Raw genomic sequence first — 10,461 nt, forward strand, 5'->3', positions numbered from 1 at the left:
TAATCCTCCCAAGTCTCTTTACGGATGAGGAAACTGACGCCTAGAGGCTGAGCAATCTGCTCAAGGTCACACAGCCGGATTTAAAGGCACAATCTTTGTAAAGCCAAATCCCATGTTCTTTGTATACGTTTCTCTGCTTGATGGGGAAGTGGCCACGGGCTGAGGTGACAGCTGGAAGTAAAAAAGGAAAAGGGAGCCGACTCCTCTGGGAGCGCTTCAGGCAGAGCGGCCCCGCCCCTCGCTGGCCACGGCGCCCGGCCATTGGAGAGGCGCGCTGTCCGTCCCGTCCCGCCGCCGCCCAGCAAAACTCCAGCGCCTCGGAGGGTTTGGGTGGTGAGACCGGAGCGGCGCTGCGTGCTGGCGGGCTTCGCGGAGACGCTGAGCGGCCGCGGCCGGCGCCGGTTTGGGGGCTCGCCGCCTGTAGCCATGACCCTCGCAGTCTGTCCTTCGGCCCCGGCCGGGGGCGTCTAATACCCCACACAGTCGCGCGCAGCTGCGGGAGAGCCCGGCCGCTGCCCCCTCGTCGCCCTTGGCGCCTTATCACACTTCCTTTCCCGGAGCTGGGAGCAGCGCGGGCAGCCGGCTCCCCCGTGCAAACTGGGGGTGTCTGCTGGAGCAGCCCTCGCCACCGCCGCCTCTGCCCCCCGGCTCTGGCCATGGCCTGGCGGGGCGCAGGGCCGCGCGTCCTGGGGGCCCCCGGGGGCGTCGGTCTCAGCCTGCGGCTGCTGCTGCTCTTGCTGCTGCTCCTGAGGCCGGCGCGGGGCTTCGGGGACGAGGAGGAGCGGCGCTGCGACCCCATCCGCATCTCTATGTGCCAGAACCTGGGCTACAACGTGACCAAGATGCCCAACCTGGTGGGGCACGAGCTGCAGACGGACGCCGAGCTGCAGCTGACAACTTTCACGCCGCTCATCCAGTACGGCTGCTCCAGCCAGCTGCAGGTGGGCGCACCTACCCCGGGCGGGACCCCTTGGGCAGGGACGCCCCAAACTAACTCCGTGGAGCCCTTGCCAAGTCGAGCCCCTTGCCCCCTTCCTAAGCCTGAAGGGTATTAACTATCCTGGAGAAGTGATTTCCATTCCCACCCCCACTTTTCTGTCCCTTCTCAGGGACTGGAAGCCAAAACATTGTGTAAGTCATCTGGCCTGCGAAAGGACCCACTCTTACACCCCGCCCTTCCGTTTTTCTCCCCTGCCCACCCGTGTCTGGCCAAGCCCCTAACCCCAGTGGAGCTGAGAGTTATCTTTGCCAAGGATTCTGGCCGCCGCTGCTCGGTGGGCGAGTCCCAGGCAGGGCAGCCAGCTGCAGCTAAGACTTGGAAGGAGAGATAAGGAGACGGGAACTTCTCCTCCCTCACCGACCTCCTTCCTCCCCCCGTATTTTTTGGGTGTGTTATTAAATGAAACACCCCTGCCCCGTTTCTGCAGAATGGCCCCTCGCGTCGTCCTGCATGATTTTAGAGGTCACGAAGTAAGGAATGGCTGCGATGGCTTGAGTTCCTTCTTAGCCTCAGGGTTAAGGGCAGGTTTAGTACTTGGCGGGGGAGAAGCTATCACTTGGCAATAGCTAGTATGTATGGTCGTTACATACTAACGTTACAGCGTTAGTATGGTCAAGCTCCAGAAGGTAGTTTGTGTATTGGAAGTTTTGTGGGGTTTTTTGTTTGTTTTTGCAGTCATTAAAGATATTAAAGCTTATGTAATAATATAGAAAATGTTCATCCTACCATAAAAAGTGAAGAATTTGCATATACAGGGTGATTATAATCTTATAACAACAACCAGTTCATTTATTTATTTATTTTTTTTTTTTTTTTGCGGTAGGCGGGCCTCTCACTGTTGTGGCCTCTCCCGTTGCGGAGCACAGGCTCCGTACACGCAGGCTCAGCGGCCATGGCTTACGGGCCCAGCCGCACCGCGGCATGTGGGATCCTCCCGGACCGGGGCACGAACCCGTGTCCCCTGCATTGGCAGGCGGACTCTCAACATTTTTAAAAATGTTAACACTGGTTGTGTTTTGACTGGTGAGGCTACGAGTGATTTTTAGAAATTTAGAAAAGAGAGAAGTTGGGGGAAATAGAGGATAGTTATCCAGGCTAAAAGCTTTAGAAATCTGTGGTTCTGGTTGTAACTTTTGAGAGATAAGAAACAGGCAGGTAGCTGACTTACTAGGTGCATGTTTTTACATAGGTCATTTGAAAAGTTGGATTGTGGTTTCAGAAAGATGGTTGGGATTAGACCTGTTGCTGGTAAAATGTCCCTTTGGAAGTTTCAGGACTTTAGAACTAGGTTATAAAAACTTAAGAAAATGATTCTCTTGCTCTCAGTTTGGAAACAGCACATATCCTGACATCAGTGACAATTTTCTTGGTGAAACAGCTTTTGCAGGGATATATATTTTTAATTACATGTATCCTGGGGAGGCAGCCAAGCTGTTTTGAAGGACAGGACTGGATCCCTTTACATGCTGGAAAATAGTTACTTGTAACTCTAGACTTCATAGACAACATCTGTAAGGAGCCAAGCAGACTGTTTATCAATGCTGGAGGAATTGAGGACAGCAACTGGACTCTCGCCTGCTGGTGTTGCAGTTTCAGGGACTGAACATTTATATTTTCCTATTGTGCTTCATTATTATTCTTTGAGGAAACCTGGCCAAACAAACCCCTGGTATCCAGAGGCTTCAACCTGCATCCCATCCTTGGATTTAACAGTATCTCAGTGAGGACATTTTCTCTTTCAATATGAGACTGGTTAAAAAAATAATTTTAGGGGATAAAATAGAGAAAGGAGAGAATATTAACATGAGAAAAGCCGTATCTACTTTTTTTTTTTCTTACATTTATTTGTACGGTGATAAAGAAATGGGGGTAAAAATAAATCACCCTATCACCCAAAGGACTGAGTCATTTGGTTAGTCTATCCAGCTCTTTCAAATAGTAGCTGAACGGGGAGGGAGACTCAAAGTCAGCTTTTTAAGGTTTATTTCCCTAAGTGTTGTGCAAAAAGGGATTATGTAATTCTTCGTGTCCCTTTTATATATTTATTTATCTATGTTCTCCTGGAAAGGATTACTAGACCCAAAAGAAAAAAAGTGTGCAAGTGATGGATTATTAGGTACATTTGTTTGAGGTCAGAGTCAACAGACACCCCGTAGACTGATTTAAAAGTAGATGCGTACTTTGCCCAGAAGCATTCAAGTCAGTTTTGTGCAAGCCTTTGGTCAAACTTCCAAGTCATTGTTTTCTTTGCTCATTTCATGACTTTTCCAGTTCTTCCTTTGTTCCGTGTATGTGCCCATGTGCACAGAGAAGGTCAATATCCCCATCGGCCCCTGCGGCGGGATGTGTCTTTCGGTCAAGAGACGTTGCGAGCCTGTCCTGAAGGAATTTGGATTTGCCTGGCCAGATAGCCTGAACTGCAGCAAATTCCCACCACAGAATGACCACAACCACATGTGCATGGAAGGGCCAGGTGATGAGGAGGTGCCCTTACCTCACAAAACCCCCATCCAGCCTGGGGAAGAGTGCCATTCCGTGGGAACCAACTCTGATCAGTACATCTGGGTGAAGAGGAGCCTGAACTGCGTTCTCAAGTGTGGCTATGATGCTGGCTTATACAGCCGTTCGGCCAAGGAGTTCACCGATATCTGGATGGCCGTGTGGGCCAGCCTGTGCTTCATCTCTACCGCCTTCACTGTGCTGACCTTCCTGATCGATTCTGCCAGGTTTTCCTACCCGGAGCGCCCCATCATATTTCTCAGTATGTGCTATAATATTTATAGCATTGCTTATATTGTCAGGCTGACTGTAGGCCGGGAAAGGATATCCTGCGATTTTGAAGAGGCAGCAGAACCTGTTCTCATCCAAGAAGGACTTAAGAACACAGGATGTGCAATCATTTTCTTGCTGATGTACTTTTTTGGAATGGCCAGTTCCATCTGGTGGGTTATTCTGACACTCACTTGGTTTTTGGCAGCGGGACTCAAATGGGGTCATGAAGCCATTGAAATGCACAGCTCTTATTTCCACATTGCAGCCTGGGCTATCCCTGCAGTGAAAACCATTGTCATCTTGATTATGAGACTGGTGGATGCAGATGAACTGACTGGCCTATGCTACGTGGGGAACCAAAACCTTGATGCCCTCACGGGCTTTGTGGTGGCTCCTCTCTTCACTTACTTGGTGATTGGAACTTTGTTCATTGCTGCAGGCTTGGTGGCCTTGTTCAAAATTCGGTCGAATCTTCAAAAGGATGGGACAAAGACAGACAAGTTGGAAAGGCTGATGGTCAAGATTGGGGTCTTCTCAGTCCTGTACACGGTGCCTGCAACCTGTGTGATTGCCTGTTATTTCTATGAAATCTCCAACTGGGCGCTGTTCCGGTATTCCGCAGATGACTCCAATATGGCGGTTGAGATGTTGAAAATTTTTATGTCTTTGCTGGTAGGCATCACTTCAGGCATGTGGATTTGGTCTGCCAAAACTCTTCACACGTGGCAGAAGTGTTCCAACAGATTGGTGAATTCTGGGAAGGTAAAGAGAGAAAAAAGAGGGAATGGTTGGGTGAAGCCTGGGAGAGGCAATGAAACTGTGGTATAAGGCTAGCCAGCCTCCATGCTTTCCAGATTTTGAAGGGGGCATGCCAGCATTGCGGTGCAAATGCTACTAAAAGCTTCATGCAGTGAATCTCAGTTTGAACAAGCTAGCAACACTTAAGTGACCCCCATAACCCTCCACCACTCTCCCCCGTCTCCCCCCAGCATCATAAAACTAATGATTTTTGCTGCGGACTTTGGAATGATCCAAAATGGAAAAGCCAGTTAGAGGCTTTCAAAGCTGTGAAAAATCAAAACATTGATCACTTTAGCAGGTCGCAGCTTGGAGCGTGGAGGTCCTGCCTAGATTCCAGGAGGTCCGGGGCGATGCTGCTTTTCCCTGCAGGGTGGGATTTGAGCTGTGAGTAGGCAACTTGCAGGGAGAAAGATTAACTTTTTTAACCCTTTAAAAATTTTAAATACTAACTGGGTCTTTCAGATAGCAAAGCAATCTATAAACACTGGAAACGCTGGGTTCAGAGAAGTGTTACAAGAGTTTTAGAGTTTGGCTGGTCTAACATAAACATTTTCTGTGGTGTACTGTCTGCTGTTTCGAACTTTGTGGATTGCTCTCCCAAGAGGTGGTGTCAGAATCTTTCAGTGCCTTTGTCATAAAACAGAATTGTTTGAACAAACAAAAGTACTGTACAAACACACATAAGGTATCCAGTGGACTTTTCTTCCCTCTCTTCCTCTTAAATTTCAACAGCTCTGTCCTAGGCTGCTGCTGTTTTCTCCATTTTACGTTAATGACTCAAAAACAGGTATTTTTTTATAGGAATGTTTGCACTGCAGCATGCCTAATGAGGGGGAAAGGAAGGGTGATTCACTTTCTTGACAATCACTTAATTCAGAGGAAAATGATATTTACCAAGTCGACTTACCTTACCCACCCCAGAGACCGACTGCATTGAGCAATGGGGACTTAATATATTTTACTTGTGTGATTGCATCTATGCAGACGCCAGTCTGGAAGAGCTAAAATGTTAAGTTTCTTGGCAACTTTGCATTCACACAGATTAGCTATGTAACTTGTGTGTGTCAATTACAATTAAAAGCACATTCTTGGACCATGACACAACCGTTACTCAGCTGACTTTAAAGCTATGGTCAGCTTGCATTCTCAGAATGATAGTGCCTTTTTTTTTTTTTTCTTTAGCATAAGAATGTTATCAGAGTCTGGTCTGCTTACCACAATGGAGACTTTTTCAATTTTGTAAAGGGAGCTGAGGACAGCTAATCCAACTACTTGGTGCGTAATCATTTCCTAGTAATTGGCAAGGGCTCCCTGTAAGATTTCCTTGGAGGCAGTGTGGCCTGGAGTATTTATATGGTGCTTAATGAATCTCCAGAATGCCAGCCAGGAGCTTGATTGGTTCGTAGGGAATAAAGTGTAGACCATATGAAATGAACTGCAAACTCTAACAGCACAGGTCTTAATTGCCTTTTGCAGAGCTTTTAAAATTTATGCTTTATGTTCCTTGCAAGGGGGTACCCCCTAGCAGACTCTCAAAAGCTGCCGATTCTTTTAAAATTGTAACTGGCCTTTCCCCTAACCCGCCTCAGGCCTTCTAATCACCAGATCTCTGGGACAAATTATTGACGATGTCACAGGTTGCTGTCCTTGAAGTTCATACCTGTCTTTGCTTCAGCAACTACCTTGCGATGACTCATTTATTTATTTATTCATGCTCCTTCCCCCTTTAAAACAGGTAGGAAAGCTCTTCTATCACATTTCTTTGTGGAAAAATATTTCCAGGGACTCAAAATTCCAAAGAGGAGTTCAAATTCTGGAAATAAGCATGTCTTTTTTGGTTTGAGCTTTATGCCCCCTGGTTTGACATTTTCCTTTCTCCTTTCTCTGTTGTGGTGTGGTTCTTGACCTGTCTGAGATGAAGATACATGTAAGGTCTGTTGTGTGTTTTGGAAGGCAAAGTCTTGGGGCTTTGGACACAGATGCTGAGTGGGCACCGGTGTCCCCTGCTGTGTGTGCTGAGCCTGAGTACCTTGGCTGGACTCTGGGTCAGGGCTCCAGGAGCATGAGAAATGATCCCCAGAAGGACCAGTTGAACTGCATCTGAGACTGCATCGCCTAGGAAATGTAAAATGTGAACGCCCTGTGCTGCTTGCAGATGGTTCCCATAGCTGGCCGGGGCCCTGGAGCATGCACCCAGGGGCAGAGCCTGCCCTTACTCACGCTCCGCTCCAGTGTCTTGGGAGTTGTGCGGAGACTCTGGCCCAGGAAAGGAAAGAAGGACCAGGCAGGGGATTGTAATGCAGTTCTCTTTGTAATGTTTCAGTGATCGTGTGACCGACGCAGCACCTAGCAGAGGGCCCGGCATGGAAAGGGTGCTCAATGTTTATGAATAGTAACAAATAAGTAACAATAAGAGTACTTGGGTGAACCTGGACCCCCAAGTTTTGGAGCTCTCTGGGTTGTAACGTGTCTCTTCCATAAATCTCTTGCCTTCACAGGAGAAATAGATATTTGATCAGAAGTCTCATCGATGCAGAATAGATGAGTAGCCTTGGCAATGTCACAGGCTTATAGGCCGTTCCTTTCACATTCCACACCACGGAGAGTGTTTACGGTTTTAAGAAAGGAGCTTTGTGGCCAAGAGTTAGATATCAGTTACCTTGAAACGAACCCATCACCTGTTAAGTTGGTATTGGTTTTAAAAAAGGTTAATTATCAGCACATTTATTGAGTGCTAACTGTGTGTAAAGCCCTGTGTTAGGCACCTTAGGAGATGTCAGGGAGGATCAGCTCTGTTCTTCTAACCGACCTGGAGTGGGATGCCCCTGGATCTGCTGAACTTGGCCATTGGTTTCAGGAAGTCGCAGGGGCTACTGAATTGCCATCTGTTCCACGGTCACCATCCCATAAACCTCCTCCTGGGTCTTTCTCCCTTTAACCCATCACTTATCCCTTCCCAGGATTCCTTGCAAATCGATTCACAGGGGCTTTGCCAGAAAGCATCAGCTCTGTTTCATGACAGTCTCCGTGGAAGTCTCCTAGGAAGATCACAAACATTGGCTACAAGGACATGAACTCCCACATCTAATATGGCTTCGGGAGCAGGCAGTTTAGGGCTTGGGGTGTTCTGGTGACTCGTACAGGTGAATTTGAGGACAGCATCTTGCTAGGGAAAAGGTTAGCGTTCTTTTTCTTTCTCGGAAATCTAGGATAAGTAGGTATAATTATAGCTTCCTACAAAATCCCTTGGCCTCAACAGGGACCAAGGGCACCTCTGTCCAGCCTCCTCTCTGGCAAACTCCTTTCTCCTCCTTCATAAAGGCCACACCTCAGGGCAGAGGCACATGGGAAGAGTGGAACTGGCCAGGACCGCCTGATGGAGCTACTTGGTTGATTCATATCCTTTTTCCTCTATGGAGACTCGTCTCCTGATCTCTGAGACTGCTTCTGATCTGGCAGCTTACCCAGGGACCTGCAACAGGAGAAGCGGTGACACTTTTTATTTCCCTGAGATGCTCTCTGACTTTGCTTTCCCCTGGCCCTCCCTCCCCTGCATCCTCCAAACCTGGACCGTGGGAAACTTCTGTATCTAGGTTCTGAATTGTGATGTTACCAGCACCCCCAGCCCTGTCCTCTCCGGCCCCCCTCAGCTCCCTGGTCACGGAATTCAGTGTTGGGAACCAAGCCGAGGCCCGAGGGTGTAAAGAGAAACTCGACAGCCTCAGCCCTGGAAGGCAGACTCAGCTTAAGATTTCACCAGGATGGTGCAAGCCTCGGCTTCTAGCGAGGTGGCCACAACGGCAGTTAGGGGAGAGGGCTGTGGAGCCCAGACTCTGGAAGGAGCCCCCGGAATCGATCTGTTGTACATCCTGCATTTCATTCTATGATGGAGGAGATTGGAGAGAGTTGCTATTCCAGCCAGAGATGTCGAGTCATTGGACTCTGATGGTTCTTTTTGTTCCTCTATTATACTTGGGTTCAGAGTCCCCGTCTGGGTTTGTATTATGTCTGGCAAAGGACCCGGGTTCTCATTTTTCTTCTGGGCCTAGGCTGTAGATCTTGGAAACTCCTAGGAGAGCATTTTGCTCCTACCAAGGATCAGATACCAGAGCCTTAAATAATGGATTTTGTTTCGCTGCGGCCTGGTTTGAGCTGTCTGCTGCTGCCTCTTGCCACGCACATGTGCAGTGATGGCCCACTGGGTGTTACCTGGAGGGAAGTGAACCCCAGATCTCCCCAATAGGCCTCTTCTCCTTGGTATACCCAGTTGCCTGTTCCTGGTTTGCCTTATTTCCCTTCTTCTTTGCATCAGCAAATTCCCAGTATTCACCCAGGCAACTTGTAGAGGGCCTGCTTGGGGTCCTATGAGCCGTGTCCTCCAAGCTTTTGTAGCTCCCTGATCGCCTACAATATTCAGTACATGACCACTGTCATCCCAGAAGGCTTCCGGGGAGGGGGCGAGAGCCCCTGCCCCCTGGAGACTGGGTCCATCTGCTCTCCCAGGTGTGCACCTTCCCCCATCCTGCTGAGGGCTCGGGCTGGTATGGCTGAGGGTTTGGGGAGGGGAGGCTGCTTTCCAGGTGTCTCCCCGTGGGGCATCTAGGTGGTCCTGAATTTTTTCCTACCTCACAGGGATGTCGTGAGACTTTAGAAGGAAGGAGGACAAAGGCCCCTCGAGCTCTTTGTAGGAAAGGCAGAATAAATATCAGGTGTGATCTCTGCAGAGATGGATTTCGACCTGCTGGTGAGGCAGACACGCTTGTGCTCTGTGGCTGTTCTCGGGCCCCCGTGCCACCCGAGCTCCGGCCACCTCGAGGCCTACCTGAGGGACTTTTAGATGTTCGACACAGAGGTACCAGGCAAACCCTCCTACATGCCCTGAATGAGTTGCTGAAGGTCAGAGGAAATGGACCCTGCTTTTGAGGATGTACAAACGTATGTCTGCATTGATGTCTGTACTGTAAATTTCTAATTTATCACTGTACAAAAATAAATAAATAAATAAACTTTGCTATTTAATTTTTGTATCAAAGGAAAATAAAGTTTTGTTTAGTAGCTGGTGTGTGATTTGGCCTATTCCTGCAGGTGTCTGAAAGCCCCTGGGAAGCATGCTTACCCAGCAGTGAGAAATAGAGAACTGGGTTTGCAGGGCAGAGGGAAAGCCTCGTCTTTTTTTTTTTTTTTTTTTTGTTGGGGTTTTTTTCCCTTTTTTTTTTTTTTTTTTTTTTTTTTGTTTCTTTTTTCTTTTTCTTTTTTTTTCTTTTTTTTTTTTTTTCCCTCTTTTTTTTTTTTTTTTTTTTTTTTTTTTTTTTTTTTTTTTTTTTGGTTTTATTTTGGCTGGTGCTATTTCCCCCCCCTGGGATTTCTCTTGGGTCAGCAAACCCCCGAGATGCAAAGTCAACAGACTTTATCACTACTGTGGTCATCGGTAACACTCAAGTGGTCACTTGATACTTCAGATGTGACTATAGTTCTCAAGCTGTCACCCCATGACACCCCTTTTTGGCATTCCCAATACATGTAACCATTTTTACACACCTTCCCAGTCCCCTTGACTTAATCTGACAGCCTGAAAAAAGTTTCCCTATCACTGCTAGAGCTTCAGGCCTCTTGAAAAGGGGAAAGAGAATTTTTTTTTTAACTTCAGATTTTCATTAAAAGTTTTTTTTATTTTTCTGGTTACAAAATGGTTCTGTTTCGTGTAATAGACATGGGAGTATGTTGTATCAGTCAGCCAGGAAAATGACTTTAACTAAATTTGTAAGTTGGGTGGTCTGTGTCCCCATATCCAGAAAAGTCATCAGACAAAGCAAATTCAAGGCCATTAGCGGGACACTGTCATGGGAGCATGTAGTATAATGGACCACACAGACAGAGGGTAGGGAAGT

At 47.8% G+C, this 10,461-nt stretch overlaps 1 protein-coding gene across 1 annotated transcript; it reads left to right on the top strand.

Moving 5' to 3' along the window:
- Window positions 1-532: 532 nt before the first annotated feature.
- FZD4 (frizzled class receptor 4) lies at window positions 533-9,592 on the top strand. Its single transcript, XM_024763602.1, has 2 exons — window positions 533-941; window positions 3,272-9,592. Exons 1-2 carry the CDS (start codon window positions 657-659, stop codon window positions 4,598-4,600), a joined length of 1,614 nt encoding a protein of 537 aa, XP_024619370.1. The 5' UTR covers window positions 533-656; the 3' UTR covers window positions 4,601-9,592.
- The last annotated feature ends 869 nt before the right edge of the window (window positions 9,593-10,461 follow it).

Source organism: Neophocaena asiaeorientalis, unplaced genomic scaffold (genome assembly GCF_003031525.2).
Source record: "Neophocaena asiaeorientalis asiaeorientalis breed wild unplaced genomic scaffold, Neophocaena_asiaeorientalis_V1.1 scaffold946, whole genome shotgun sequence".
Lineage (NCBI taxonomy): Eukaryota > Metazoa > Chordata > Mammalia > Artiodactyla > Phocoenidae > Neophocaena > Neophocaena asiaeorientalis.

What these genes read in the sequence shown, in the direction of transcription:
- FZD4 (XM_024763602.1), top strand. Translation starts at nt 657, where the DNA reads ATGGCCTGGCGGGGCGCAGGGCCGCGCGTCCTGGGGGCCCCCGGGGGC. An exon ending in GCTGCTCCAGCCAGCTGCAG is followed by an intron (nt 942 to 3,271) that starts GTGGGCGCACCT and finishes TGACTTTTCCAG; the next exon opens with TTCTTCCTTTGTTCCGTGTA.